Here is a 16,627-nt window from a genome sequence, read left to right on the forward strand (position 1 = left end):
TTTACTAAACCTGTGCCAGAACCAAGCTTTAGCCAACTGGTACTTCCAGGACTTAGAGAAGACTACAGAAAACTTCCTAGATCTTTTGAGAGAAACATCTCTCTCTTTGGCTAGCAAAAATCACTAAAACCATGAAGTCAAGCGGGTTTATGGAGCAGGAAGCTTTTTATGGGCTAGAACTGGGAGATCTGAAGGAGCTAATTGAATGGAACCAAATGAAATCTGCAAAAGGGGGAAGAAAAAAAACACCAGACTTAGACTACGACAGTGACCAGTTCTTGCCGTAAGGGCAGTTTTTCTGGACGTCTCTAAATGGCACAGTCAAAGCCGAGATTTAAACACCACAAAATGTGTTCAGAGACCTGAAGATTATAGTTCACAGATGATCCACAGAGCATCTGCATGGAGGACACAGGAATAACTGACCAAATCCAGTTCTGCAAATCCAGAAGACGCACAGCCTACTTAGAGTAAGTCTCTCAGCTGTAATCACTGCCAAAGGCAGCTCTGCAAAAGATCATAAATGGACGATTTCTTTCTTTTTTTTTAAGTGCACTTTTTATTTTCAACTGAAGGCAAGTGACATGGAGCCAAAAGAGTCTCAATAAAGATAAATGCACACACTACATTCACATATGCACACATAGGATTCATACATGCACACACATAATTCATAAATACACACACAGGATACACAAATGCGCACCAAATTCACAAATGCACACACAAAATTTAAAAAGCACAGAAGATTCCCAAATGCATACAAAATTCAGAAATGCACACAAAATTCAGAAATACACACACAATTCAGAAATGCAAACAACATTTACAAATGCACTCAAGATTCACAAACGCACAGGACAAGATCCCACGTGGATTCACACACAAATGTAGTGAAGTTCACAGACCGCAAGCAGTTTGTAAATCAAGATATATGTGTGTATGCATCAGAAATAGATTTCTGAATCTTGTCATGTGTGCATTTATCTTTATTGAGACTCTTTTGGCTGTGATGTTTCAATTAATTTTGAAATATGTCCATGAATATTTTACACATAACAACTCTTTCTAATATCTAATGTTTTCTCAAATAGCAATGAGATAAACTGGAGAGCAAATAGAGACTTTAGGTTTTCCTCCAGAGAAAAAGTGTCCATTAATCTCACGTGTCTCTTCTATGGACCTCAACATTGTTTCAAAACGTCCCCAAATTTGTCAAGATGCAAAGTCTACAACCAAACATCAGATCATCTCAATATGAGCTCAAATAATTCTCATAAAATCCTACCAAAAGCAAATTATCTGAGTATTATTGTGAACATTGAATGAATGAGGCATTTATATAGTACTTTAGTACTACTGTACACCCAAAGCGCTTCATAATTATATTATACTATTTATGTTTAAAACATGATATGCTCTAAATGTTGAAAATGATTGTCTCATATGTGACAAAGTTGAAATATGTTTAAATAAAACAACTGACACCATATCCTGAGCTATGAAAGAGCAATAAAACTGTAATTGAGCAGTAAAAAAGTTGCGGTTTTCAAATTAGGATCCTGGGACCAGCAAAGGAGTGTGCAATAAATAAAATAAAAGTATGCATAATAATAATAATAATAAAAACAGGTCAACATTTATCAAATCTTATATATTACACACACTTTATTATATAAAAAAGGATGCATTATAATTTAGGATGGGGGTCTCTTATAAGAAGAGAGCACCATAGTTGGTTGTCCTTCAGATAAAAAAGTTTGAAATCCTCTGATCTAACAAAACACCAAAGACCCCTTCCTCCTCAAAAATGCATATATATGTTGTGCGAGACCTTCATGAGTTCCTCGTGCTCTCAGGAGGCAGATGTGGGCATATGAAAATAGAGATTGCAATCTGATATGGTTTATTTGGATTATAATGATCCCAAAGATACTATCAGGACTTAGCGGGTGCGAGTTAGCATTTGAAAGGCGTTTGGCGGTGGGATACGCCAGTGAAAATCTGGCATTTAACACATTCTCTCTGCTCTCATTCACCTCTCGTTATTAACATAGATACTTGGGCCCTGCTAAAGGACAGTGCTCGTTAACACTATGGCTTTCTGCTTTTAATGAGGCTCTGACACATCACCACACACTTACACACTCACATGCAGACAGAAGTCCACCACACTAATGCATGCATTGTCACCAATGCACACTCATACTGAGCCGAGAGCGAGGTTGAAAGATTGGAGGAGAAACACATTTCTGACAGGCAGAATGAGCCATTGATCTGATGCTCACTCATTCTACTGCAGCTACTCACTTAACAGGCATCAAATGCACCAAAAGGATTCGACTAAACGGGCTGAGAACCAATCAACTAAAACAGGGGCAGACACATAGATATATTCATCAGTTAAAATGTTCTTCTTCAGATCATTTCATAAAGGTCCCATGCTTTTTTGAAGCTTTGATTGTGTTTACAGTGTGCAATATAACATGTGTTCATGTTTCGCGTGTAAAAAAACAACAACTGTATTTTTCACACAATTTACTTATCTGTATATTGCTGTTTTCATGTCCGAAAAATGGGATGATGACTTCCTTGTTCTATAAGACCCTCCTTCAGAAATACGTTATGAGTTCTGATTGGGCCAGCGGTTCCAGTGTTGTGATTCGAGAGCAGCTTAGCGCACATTGCCTTCCTGGAAACGTGATTGGGCTAGTTTTGGAGTAGTTTTGAGAAGCAAGTAGGCATGAGTTGTTTTGAAAACCTGGCAAACCCTATCTGAACGCACATGCTGGAGATGTACTTCTAATCACAGAACGCCTTTACTGCCGAGATGTGCATGAAAATCGCATTCGATTTTTTGCACAGCCCTACCATAACAAAGCTAAACAGCATTGCCCTTTGTGTCATAAGTTACAGAAACTGTTAAACGTACCAACTTAACTTAAATAATAAAATATACTTACCGGTTGTGGTCCATAAACAACGCCTTCTCCAGACAAAGAGGGAACTGCTCCATCTTTCAAGAATAATCTTTGTGCCAATCCGGCATTAAACTGATTGAGATTGAGGAAGCTGTCCTCAGCAAAATGTGCTGCACATAGTTTTACATGTGGATTACAATTTTCGGGAACCAAGTTAAACATAAATTGTAACCATTGATCTCCAAGTACAGCGTCCCTGGGAAGCCCAAACAAAGATGATTGGACTCCGAGGTGAAAATAACAGCGTTTCAACGACATGGCGACAAAAACAAACGTAGCTCTTCCTCTTCTTCGTGATAGCACAACAAGACCACACCCCCTTTTTTATGAATTCATGTGGGCGGAGGATAGTCAAAAAATTGTTCTAGTGACGTCATTAATGAAGGAACTAGAGAGATGTAGTCCAAACTGGCCGTTCGATGTAGGCAAATTCGGTTAAATAAAATATCTTGCTTGGCATTGACTTCGAGCTTTAGAATTTAACAGATATTACTTATACTGTAACAAAAACATTACACACTAACTAAAGTTTGAAACATGGGATCACTGAGAACGGGACCTTTAAACTTTTCCATTTGGTCCCCCTTACTGCAATATTTGGTTATATCCTTGGAACACAACATCAGCTCCATCTCAGTCCAAACAATTAAACCACAGACTAGAACCTGAACAAATGGGCAGGGACCATCCATAACCCAACAGAAATAAACCCTTCCACTATGAGCTACTAATGACTAACCAGTTGCTGCTGGCCACTAGTAGGCGTTTCTATTCAACTGTCATATGCATCTGTGTCAGAATCACTTGGACTTAATTGTTTGGACATTTGCTAATCATATTTTCAATGGAGGTCACTGGCTAAAAAAGAGGACACTGACAAAAAAAACACAGCTAAGCAAAATTTGATTACCTTCAGCATGGTCAATGATTGCTTTTTTAAGCATTAAGCAAAAGCATTAAACATTTTTAAGCATTAAGCAAAAGCATTAAACATTTTTGTAATTGCTGTTGTGTACAAGTGACACTTTTGTTAACCCAGCCGTATTTGAGCTATAATTAATGTTCAGAAATTGCAGTTGAAACCAGGCTTAAATATATGTTAGAATACAGAACCAACCAGAAGTTACAGCACTACTGGTAAATTTTGAGACATTTTGAGATCCTCACAACCATTGGCTGGCAGCTTCGTATTATTTGCATAAAGCTATAAAGCATTTTTGAGGCTCTCACATTATTCTCCACACTGCTGCTAATCCCACAATCCCTGCTCAGCTCAAAAGGGTCAAGGTTTGGATAGTTAGCATGGCTCTGTTAGCACATTTCCTTTGACATCCATTCAAAATTAGCAGTGAATTCCAACGAAATAATTTTTTATAGCAAGCAACATTTACTAAAATTCAAAGGCTTAAGACCTGTTCAAACCAAGGACGATAACTATGAAGATAAAGATATAGTTTTACAAATTGTTCTCAATATTAAAGAAGTCCACACCACAAAAGATTAATGATGAAGACAAGGAGAAACGATATTGTTGTAATCACATTCAAAACTATTTTTCTCCAGCTGATGAATTATAAAAAATTGACAGCCAATCAGAATCCATCCTGCTGTAACAAGCTTTATTAAGACGATCGTGCACTTAAAATAAGCAGACGATATTGTTTGCTGGTGTGGACACTAAATAAATTGCAATTTAAAACATATTGGAACAGAAAACTCTTATTTTGAATTGAAATATTCTTTCATAATATTGCTGTTCTTACTGCTTTTTTGATCAAATAAATGCAGCCTTGGTGGTGACCATAAGAGACTTAGTTGATAAAAAAATCTTACCGCCACCAAACTTTTAAACGCCAGTGTATATATATATATCATAAGTATAGTATATTTGTATCGGGAATGCTAATGGTTAGATGTCACCCGGGACTACAAGGACAAATTGGAAACAGACCCTCATCTCGTGCATCAAAATTGCCAGTTCTCACCATAATCACAACCTCAACATGTCACAACCAACCACAGGTAAAAAAAAAAAGAAAAGAAATGAAAGCCATGCTCATATGCAATCAAAGTTCAAGCACACCTCCAAATCCTTGCTTCAGTGTGTGCAAAACTGAAATAAAATGATTAAATTAAATGTGTCACCTGCAACCGTAACACCTGTATCTGTCCAAAAGGAACAGGTGAGTTACTGCACTTCAATACGGGGCTCTCATATCCATCAGCACCATATGTCGCTCCAGAGGGCCCTGGGGACGCGGTACAATACGCTGCAACCCAACTGACAAGTCTTGACAGCCTCGCGACAGGCAGAAAAAAGTCCCTGTGAATTACAGTAAAGCTCCAATAACCCACCCGCCACTGTATCTACCTTTGATTTTCCGTCTCCCTCCAAGAACCCAGTTTTCAAAGTCCGCCGCAGTCGCACTAATAAAGACGGGTTACGTTCAAGAGCAAAAAGAGCGAGGAGGATAAAACAGGTAAAAAAAGAAAGAGAACAATCAAGTGCATGCTTGAAAGAGAAGAGAACAGGACAGGCAAAAGAAGACAGAGAGAGAGAGAGAGAGAGAGAGAGAGAGTTTGGAGCGCTGACAGGACTCACCGTTTGCTGCAGGTCAGGGATGCCTATGCGGACGACCAGTGTGTTGCCCTGGGGTTCCTCCATGGGGCTGGCCGGCGCTCGGCAAACGTCGGCGTGCGGAGAGTGGGAGATGTCCCCCCGGCTGGTGCTGGAGAGGTGGCGGGGAAGAGGCTGCGCAGGGCGAGAGTAGATGAGAAGAGGGAGAGAGAGAGGCAGTGAGAGAGGGAGAGAGGAGAGGGGGAGGGCAGAGGGGGGCTCAGACGGGAGTTCAGGCTGCTGCTGTGGACGATCTCTGGGCTGGGAAGGCTCATGTTTGCCCGAGCCCGCACTCACAGGCATGCTCTGTGTGTGTGGAGCTCCGACTGCATAGTGCCTCCCTCACGAACACGCGCACACACACACACACACACACACGGGGAGCTGCTGACACACGCGCACACACACACACACCAGTGCAGGGAGAGAGAGAGAGAGAGAGAGAGGGGAGGGTAGGTGCAAGAGAGGATTAGAGAGAGAGAGAGAAAGAGAGAGAGGTTAGATGTGTGCTGTGATTAAGCTTTTCAAGTATCAAACCTGTAGGCTATAATGCCAATTTTTAACACATTCATCAATGAACAATGCAACAGATTACAACATCAGCGTTAAATAATGCTAAATAATCAGATTACTTCACAAAATAATTCTAATGATCTCATACTGATTATTTATTATTGCATCAGCTCTATTTTTTCTTTTAAATTCATATTTTGTTTCTATAAATAACCTCTGGTGCAAGTAACCAATATTTGACAAAGCTGCACTAGTTTCATGTTTTCATGTCCCTGCACTCTCTTCTCAAATAATATGTCCATTTATTTATTTGTTTTTGTAATTGAGAAATATGAGCCAAATGAGTTATCGCAAAATATACTGCATGGCTTATGTTTATGCCGTACATCTACAAGAAGTTCATCAAGCCTGCAGTATTTGATTAAAAGAGTACTATTACGAAATATTATTACAAATTACAAATGTTTGTTATAATCTATTTTAATGTAATTTAAAATATCATTTATTTGTGTGATGCAAAGCTGAATTTTCAGCATCATTACTCCAGTCTTCAGTGTCTCATGATTTTTCAGAAATCATTCTAATGTGGATTTGAAATATTTCTTATAATTATCAATGTTGAAAACAGTTGTGCTGCTTAATATTTTTGTAAAAAACCATGATACGTTTTTAGTATTCTTTGATAAATATAACGTTCCTTTAAAAAATTATGAATGTCTTTAATGTCACTTCATCAATATGTCCTTGCTAACTAAAAGTATTACTTTATTCTAAGTCTATATAAATGTTTGGGGTCAATAATTTATGTTGCTTTTTTATTATTTTAGAAATACATAAAATTATTAAAAATATATATATATATGTTAATGAATTATAAACCTTAACCTTGGATTATAATGCTGGTTAAATACATTTCTGAATGAACAATAAAACGAATTACAACATTATCATTAAAGGGATACTCCACCCTAAAATGAAAATGTTGTCATTAATCACTTATCCCCATGTCGTTCCAAACACGTAAAACACAATTAACGAATTTTAGAACTCAATTTAATATATTTTTGATGAAAACCGGGAGGGTCATCTGTCCCATAGACTGCCAAGTAAGTTACACTGTAAAAGTTCAGAAAAAATGAAAAGCATCATCAGAATAGTCCATCTGCCATCAGTGGTTCAAACTTAACATTGTGAAGTGACAAGAATAATTTTTGTACGAGAATAAAACAAAAATAACGACTTTATTCAACAATTTGGCTCCTCTGTGTCTCTCCACATCACCATAGCGCCATTTGAAAGAATATCCAATGAACGCAAACTGTGTACTCTATTCTGTGTCAGCCGTGACAAGGATTTTCTACGTGTATTTATGCTTTGATTTGAATGAAAACAGCAGATCCATGCTGCGTGGCTGACACAGAAGAGCATACGCTGCTTGCGTTCAGCAGATATTCTCCAAAATGGTGCTACGGTGATGCAGAGACACACCGAATAAAATCCTTAAGTTTGTTTTCTTTGCATACAAAAAGTATTTTCATTACTTCATAATGTTATGTTTAAACCACAAATGGCTATTCTGACAATGTCTTTTATATTGTTCTGGACCTTGACAGTGTAATTTACTTGGCAGTCTATGGGACAGTCACAAGCCTCCCGGTTTTCATCCAAAATATCTTAAATTGTGTTCCAAAGACAGACAAAGCATTTACGGGTTAAGAACGACATCAGGGTAAGTGATTTATGGCAAAATTTTCATTTTGGGTTGGAGGAACCCTTTAAATAATGCAAAAAAATAAATAAATCATATCAGATATGCAAAAGAACTGTAATGATCTCTTACCGCAGGGCTCTAAGCAATACTTGATGACACTGAAACAGTGAACACTGACCCAGGCAACTGATTTCGTACATAGTTATGTTAGCTTCATATTGCCCGTATTGCTCCAAACTGTCTTTCTTCGCACATAAAATAAGCTCTCATCAATATTTAATGTCTATTCATCTTTTATTCAGTAAACAGCCATGTAATTTGGATAAGAGGATAATGCACTTTCAGCCAATCATTACCACAAAATAAACCCATTTAGGGTTTAGATTTTTGATAAATGCCAGAATTATAGTGTAAAATGACAAGAGGGAGATATTGAGCGGCAAAGGCAAACCTGTCCTGTGGGCTAAAATTCGTAATCAGGCAGAATACATTTAAACGATGATAACAGATACACCAAGAATTCTAATGATCTAATAAATCAGATGCACGATAATTGGCACAAGTTTCAGCTTAAAAACATAAGCGAATGAGTGAGACAGAGAGAGAGAGAGAGAGAGAGAGAGAGAGAGAGAGAGAGAGGCTGTTGAACTGCTTTATTGATTTCAAGCAAATATTTCCTTCACAGTCCACAGCAAACCATCAGCTACCAACACTATCTGACAAAGTTTGATGTGTTCACACATCAGTGAGTGTCATCTCACGCTGTCAGTGTGTGTGTATCTGTGTGCGTAAATCAACATTTTATCAGGTTGACTGAATACTATGCAGCATGACTAAAGCTGTGCTGCTGCGTAACATCACAAAACACCTGGACCAGTAAAAGCTCCATATACAGTATAACACACAAACACTTTAATGGTCTGCTTCCTGTGTTCAAGTCATTTTTTCATGCACATTACAGACTTGCATAATGTATAGATCTACAATTAATTTAAAAAAGAATGAATCCATGCAATCCAGTGCTAAAAGCACTGAAAGAATACTATTACTGAACATATACTGTATGCAAATGCAAGTTAATACATGCAAACACTATCAACTGGCATCATGCATACTTTGTGAACCCCCCCCCCCCCTCGCCCCCCTCCCAGCATGCAACCAAATGCAGGCAAACGAAAAACATAAATAAAGAAAAGCAAAAATAAAGAAAGCAAGAAAGCCTGACATGTAATCAGCACAGAGTAAAACAGTTATGGATTCACCACAGGGATCCCCTCCCTCCCTCCAACTCCCGCCTATCATTGTGATGTCATCATGCTAGAGCACCGCGATTGGCTGGATCAACCTCACTGACTACTGCTCTCATCTATGCACATACCCTCTTCTTAATCTCTGTGGGCCAAAATCTTTGATTGACCCCATGTCATTGTTCCACTTTATTATGCCGTCCATCTCAAACTCATTCGCTCTCATGACAGGTTTTCCCTCAGTCTCTTTCTCATTCCTTTGTTATCCTGTTTCTCACTCTCTCTCTCTCTCTCTCTCTCTCTGTACAGTATTAACTGGCTATTTCCTTCAATTTGTCTTGTTCGGCAGCATAATTGCGTGTCAAAGTCTTTCTTGCATTAACACTCATGGGCATATTGTTTTCTAAACTGTCATTTTCCAGTGTGAACACACAAGAGCTGGGCTGTATGCTGTAGCTCTGTGGGAGGTTAAATTAGCAGACAGTAGTAGATGTAAAAACAGATGAAAGTTTTGGTTTGCCGCTAATACTTAAAATCACTGAAAATCACTGAAAATCACTGCTTGAACCATTAACTTTAAAGACCTCCTGGGTTCTTCTATACACTACTGCAAAAAAAAAAAGGCAGCTATGTTTTTTCATGTATACTACCTGAGACAAACACTATATATAATATTATACAGGTAATATAATAAGCAATTTGCAAAATTAAAGATGTATTTTTGTCACTGTATTAAAGCATTTTGTATTATTATTACCTGGAAATATTTTATAGTATATTTTATAATAGCCTACATGTTATTCTACTTGCACAGAATATGGAAAACACAGACAAAGAAAAAATCCTTACAAAACTACACAAAAAAACCCCACACAAATTCATTAATGAACCAGCAAGGAACTAAACTAAATTAATCAAAACAATAAAATCCAAAACAGACTGATTATTAATAAGTTTATGCATGCTGCAAGAAACAAAACTAAACTAAACATTAAAAACCAAGACAAACTTTTATTAATAATCTTATGCATGCTACAAGGAGCAAAAAAAAACAAAGCGGAACAATACAAAACAAAAATAAAAATAAAAGGAAAAAAATAACTGATTAATGAACATACATATGCACACTGCAAGAAACAAAAACAAAACAACAAAAAAACACAGGAAGGAGCGATTAAAATAAATATATACATACATACTGTACATGCATACATACATGAATGAATGAATGAATGAATGAATGAATGAATACATATACACGCGATTAAGTGATAAAGGATTTACACTGACAGAAAAGAAAACTATACATATCAAATAATTTCAAGCTGTTAAAAAATGCCACGATGTCCATTGAAAGCTCAAGGCAGTAAGTAGTAGCTGCTTATATCACTGCTGGAATCAACTTTAATCTCCAACAAGAGAGCAGTCAAGATGATTTAACGTGATAGAGAGTGTCTTGAGCTTCTGCTGACATGAACCAACCAATGGTGACATGCATAGCATAGCTTTCCCTGCTTGTATATAAATGATTGCACTTATACAGAAATATCACATTTAAAAACTTATATAGTCATATATATGAAAATCTAGATGTAATGAAAGCCTAGTCACGTCCTACGTGCAGACTAAGTTTGATTCCGTTTCAGGCCATTTCCCAATGTCATTCCCTGTTTTTCCCCAGCCCATCTCATTAAAGAAAGTCTTCATCAATAATGACTAAAAATAACATCTGCTATATGACTTTGAGTAGACATTTCTCAGCAACTGGCAACAGCTCAAAGACAGATTTAACAGGACAACAGGCCTGCACACATACAGTAAGACAAGCCTTGCAGAACCCAGCTTCAGTATTTCAAATAAACAGGCTTTTTTTTTCTCTATAACTTTCTGAGAAAACAGCAACAAAACCTAAAAGCCCCCATTGAAACCATGAGAGACTCAAACTTTGAGGAAGTTGAGGCAAATCTGCCTGTGATCAGTCGGGCTTGTGCGAGCAGATCAAACTGTCTTGAACAGATTGGAGCTGTCTGTGAGCATGCGCACCACTTCCAGACTGAGAATGAGAAACATCGGCGGTGAACCTCAGTCCCCACAGTGGATGTTCACATCACACGACTGCCAGTTGTCCACAACCCACATGACACTTTCAATGGAGCATATGATGAACATTACATAAATGTTAGGCTACCATTTTTAATTGTACATTTTGTCACACTTTATTTTAAGGTCCTGATTCTTGTTATTAACAAACCATGACTTTTGCCTCAATACACTTTTAATTTGCTGCTTAGTTAGTAAGGTAGTTGTTAAGCTTTAGGTATTTGGGTATTGGATAGGTTTAGGGATGTAAAAAAGGGTCTTGCAATAGGGTAGGGGTGTGCAGCATGATCATTTTTGATCCTGGACGAAAAAAATGTCTCCATGATCTGCTTTTGAAGAAATATCGTAGCATCGTACAGTGCAAATTCTATCAGCTGTGGTTCTGGCGCCTCCGTCATATACTGTACAACACCACATGCCTTCACAGCAGTGTTAACTCAGTGGTAGAGTTACTCTCTCATTATTTGCATGTGCTTTTAAATGTTTAATTCACATGCTGGTCTGCCTGAGCTTTTTCTGAGTGCTGCATACACTCGAAGCGCATGCTAAAGCCTGTCAAACAGCACCTGATTATTCAACTAAGTTATCTTTTGTGCCAATACTGTGAAAACATACAAGGTTTACATGTAGACTCAGTTGGTTATGTCTTAAATGAAAATAAACAGTTGAGAGAAAAATGTACACAAAAGAAGATATTTTGAAGAATGTGGGTAACCAAACAGTTGCCGGTCCACACTGAATTTGATAGTAGCAAAAAATACTCTGGAAGTCACTGTGGACCAGCAACTGTTCGGTTTTCCACGTTCTCAAAATAGCATTCATGTTCGGAAGAAGAAAGAAACTCATTCATCACCTATTGTACCTGAAAATAAAACACTGTTTGTTTTATTTGTATATTATGTGTAATTGTAATGTGTATCTTTGTCATTCTTTCATCTTTTTTATTACCTAAGAACATGCAGTAGTTGGCATAACTACTGATAAAGTGAAATGTATGTAACCTGAAAAATGTCACACTATCGCTACATTCACGTGATCAACACTGCTGTTGCTACCTGTGTACCAGTCTCCATCCCTAACAGCCGCATCTGTTACTGTTTGCCATATATTTAGGAAACTACATCGCCGACAAGTTTAATTCCAGAGCTGTTACACACTCCACTTGTTTGAAAAGTCTCCAAGGACAGAACAGAAATGAGGGTGAAGGGTAAATAACAGCGGAAGCAGAAAGTGAGGGAGACTGTGATAGTTTGCTGTTCGAAGAGGCTCTGACTGTTAAAATGGTGCTTAAAAGTTGGAGGTGTCAGAAAACATATTTCATCTCCATTACATCAGACCCCGCCAAAGATAGAGACCATCTATAGACTAGAGCCGGCCATCACAGCCTTTACACCCACATACACTCACATCACAGAAGTCTGTGTTTTCAATGTCTTGTTCTGCGCTACATTTCTCCAAAGCAAATTCTGTTGTATGCAAAACAGTAAAAAATAGGAGATTTGATTGGCAGGCTAAGGTAATGGGGTTTGCTGGGCGGCTCCACCCAAAATCCTCCTCTGGTTTCTGCACAACACAAGATGCTCTGCGGATCGCTCTCACATACAGTCTCCAATGGCTCCCCTTATTTTCAATCCAGCTGTCAAACAAAGTGAATTATTCATGCTCTCACTGTACACTAGGCTTTGCGCACAAACTGAGAAATTTATGCACATTTCTAATATAACCGAAACCTAAACGTGTCCAATGTCAGGACTTAACATCTGCCTCTAAAAACCCCTTCAGGTCTGATCTGGATCAGACCTGGATTTGGATCTAGATCCAGATCTTCAGCTTCACAAATCCCTCTTCACCCATAATCCAGACCTCGGGGTCTCTGTAGAGTTCCCGTTACCAAATAGTGTGAATAATATTATTAATGTTTTATTTATAACAGCTGGAGTCCTTTGATAGTGAATAAAAATTTCATTTTATTTATGTAAATGTATCATCTTTCATGTAAACCCTGCTTTGCGGATCCATTTACACAACAAAATGCTGTACTTATCAATGTAAGCTGAGCTGATGGGGTTTTTATGGCTGCGTTGAGAGATCTTCGAGGGAACTTCAGATATCTTGATGTGCTTCTTTATCCCTTTATCCCTTCTGTATATTTACAGACTGGAACGCAGAGGGAAAAAACCGAGTGGAAAAAACAATCTGAACAATGAGTAAATATCAAAGAGCACAAACGGAAACACACCTCAGGGTTCCCATAAGGCACCACAAATATATCACTACAACCTATCTACATACCGGATATTAATTAAGCAACAATGGAAAAACATTATCAAATTAGGATCAGAAAATATGAAAATAAATAATTATACACTAAGGCTCCTAAAAAGACAAATGTGTTTGTGATAATTTATGAACACTATGAAAAGTTGAGATGTGTGGTACGTGCGCATCGTGACCGCGTCACTTCCATTAAGAGCGCGCATACCGTGCGCCAACATTGGAAATAACGAACTTGAGCGCGCGAAAGACCCGATATGTGAACGGCCCCATATGCAGCTTAAATAAAAACAGAGAATAGGAACTTTTCTCATCCGCTGTATCATAGTTTTAACACCATATATGATATATTCTCTCACACATACCTCTGCTTATCTCTCAGCACGAGCAAACTTTTCAGTTTTTTTTATTTCAAAATAGACAGATTCACGACAAAGCACAAATTTGCACGTGTCATTACAGAGTAAACTGATTGACAGAATCATACCTGAAACAGAAAACTAATAAATACAGTAATATTCCCTTCTCACTATGGAAACTGTGGGCTTCCTCACAGATGTGCACACACGGCAACAAATCATCGCATGAGAAAAGTTTATTTGATGGGGGAAGGGCCTCGTCTCAAAATTAAAGCAGTCTTATTGATTATATTGCTACGGGTGGTTGGTAAGGTGGTTGCGTGGTGATACCGCTCAACCTATGGGTGACGTCAAGGACACTACCTCCATGTTTTTATACAGTCTATGGGTGATACACAGAGCGGTTGGGTGAAACGGTCATAACTGTGCTTTATCGTGAACAAAAACACACCTGCTGACCAATCAGAATCGAGGACTGATTGAGGTGTTTTGTTGTTTGATGTAATAATGAACAAAGCATCTGAGCTTCAGAAGACGCAGTGGATTACGTTTGCTTTTGAAGGGAATGCGGTAATACGCGGCCCGATCTACCTAAATGCTTCCATGTTCACGATAATTATTTGTGATCCAGCTTCACCTCCAGAATATTGGAGCATAAGGTTTCTTATGAATACCAGCAAATCACCTTTCCTAATAATGTGCTAGTTAGCAAGCTCGGCTAAATGTAGCTAAAATTTAATCATCATCATCATTATATTATTATTATTTATTTTAGTTATTATGGTCCGTTTATACTTCATGCCACTATGAATGAGACCGTGCCCAATATGGGCCCCAGTCAATAATGTGGACATGATACTGTACTTCATCAGTCTTGCTTATATAACAAACACATACTGTAGATAAAGCCTGGTGGCAGAGGACCAGTGCCTCTGACAGAGCAGGAGAGCATGAGATGCATCTTATCGGATCAAACAAAGAGCCAATAAGCTTAATGAATTCCAGGTGAGCTGTGAGCCAGCTATTCTCTAAAGGAAGCTGATTGAAATCAGACTGTCGTCCTGAATTATCACTTCATTTGAGGTTCACTCTCAGGTAGTGAGAAAAGCTCACCCGGCACTGCTCTGAAACTTCAGTGGATGAGATGAGGAAGCCACGGCTTCTCAAATTGTTTTGTGCTTGTGTTGTCTGCAAAAAAAAAGAAGCACACAACCTTATGAGACAGCATCTGCCAATGCAATTCAGGCTCTACACAATTTATGAGGAGATATGGCTTCTCTAGATATCTCTGCCTCTCCGAAGGAGGATGAAATTTCTGCTCTCTGACCAATTTTGGGCTTGCACAAACCATAAGCCTAGCAAATCTCTTCTAGCAAATCAGAAACAAAAACAATAAATGTAACCGGATTATGTTTATAAATATGTCCCCACAAGGAAATGGCGGAAATCATTTACTGTACACTGGCCTCCCTAAGTAAGACACAGTAAAACCTGAGCTGATTTGCTGTTAAAAGCGGTCTCAGCCTGGGACAGCACTCCAAAAACAAGTTGCAATCTGATTGGCTGGATTTATCTAATTTCCGTGAGTCAGGATGCTTTATCAGTCCCCTGAGAATCAAAGACAATGTACCATGTTGCTACAGCGAGCACCTCTGAGGAAGAACTGGCTGCTGGACCAAATTACAAAGTGCTCTATTTAAGACTCTTAGTAAGCCAGCAACGGGTTGTGTACTGTTTACTCACCACCTTAGATGTGTCCTAACCAGCTAAGACTGCAACAACTCCCAAAGTTGGGAGGTCGTGTCTTAAGGTCATGTATCACCTCTGGTCAAATCTGACCTTGTTCTCGTTACGCTTTATTATTATTATTATCATTATGCAAGTAAAGAATGTGACAGTGTTTACATGTGTCAAATACAGAATCCCATGTACCAAACATATAACATAAGTCAATAACAAAGAAAGTGACCATATTTACATGTGTCAAACATTGAATAAATTGGACAAACAAATGTATATACTTATAGCCAATATTACAAGTCCATTCTGATTAGCTCCTGTATTTGAATTCATGTGTCTGCGAGCATGCATGTGTGTGTTTATGTGTGTGTGTGTGTGTGTGTGTGTGTGAATGCGTGCTCTTGTTTTTGTGACATATTAGGACACAACTCTGTATAATGACATGGGTATGGCACAAAAAAAAATAAAAAAAAACATAATACGGAGGAGGAATACAAAGGGCAACAGCTCCAGTTAATTATCATCTCCCATATTCAAAGCTTGATACTTATGTAAACATCATGTAAATAAAGTGTCAGTTTACATATTCAGTGGGTTATTCTTTGCCAGAACAAGCTGCAATGGCAATGTGCATCATATGATGATCGTCAAAGGACTATACAGGACTGCAGACGTCGACCAGAAGCTGCTACCAAAACCCCACAGCCAATTACCAGCTTCCTCTCCACACTCAAACACACAACAGCGGAACACCTTGAAGTCACATATTTCTTGATAAGTGTGGCACATTCTTGTCAAATGATTTGTAAAAGCCCTCACCTCTGGGCTGCTTCGAAGTCAAGCAAGCTCGGGCAAAACGACATGCTTCCATCTAAAGAGAGTGACAACTGAGAAAGAGTGTGTGTGTGTGTGTGTGTGTGTGTGTTGAGTTAAGAACAGCTCAGACAGGTTCATTTCATGCTTCCTGCACGTCCTCGTCTTCGGCTGTTGTGCCAACCTGTGTCCGTCAAGAGCAAAACACACACACCTGAACACTGCACAAAGACACACACTTAAGCTGAGCTGAGCCTTGATGTTCCCAGATA

At 38.4% G+C, this 16,627-nt stretch overlaps 1 protein-coding gene across 1 annotated transcript in view; it reads right to left on the reverse strand.

Moving 5' to 3' along the window:
- LOC127977142 (SH3 and multiple ankyrin repeat domains protein 3) overlaps nucleotides 1–16,627 on the reverse strand; it is a 270,804-nt gene that overhangs the window by 195,567 nt on the left and 58,610 nt on the right. Inside the window, exon 2 of the mRNA XM_052581844.1 lies at nucleotides 5,584–5,982. Within this exon, the coding sequence (XP_052437804.1) occupies nucleotides 5,584–5,901 (318 nt within the window). The 5' untranslated portion in view covers nucleotides 5,902–5,982. The remainder of the gene's footprint in view (nucleotides 1–5,583; nucleotides 5,983–16,627) is intronic.

This window comes from Carassius gibelio, chromosome B18, assembly GCF_023724105.1.
Source record: "Carassius gibelio isolate Cgi1373 ecotype wild population from Czech Republic chromosome B18, carGib1.2-hapl.c, whole genome shotgun sequence".
In the NCBI taxonomy this organism is placed as follows: Eukaryota; Metazoa; Chordata; class Actinopteri; order Cypriniformes; family Cyprinidae; genus Carassius; species Carassius gibelio.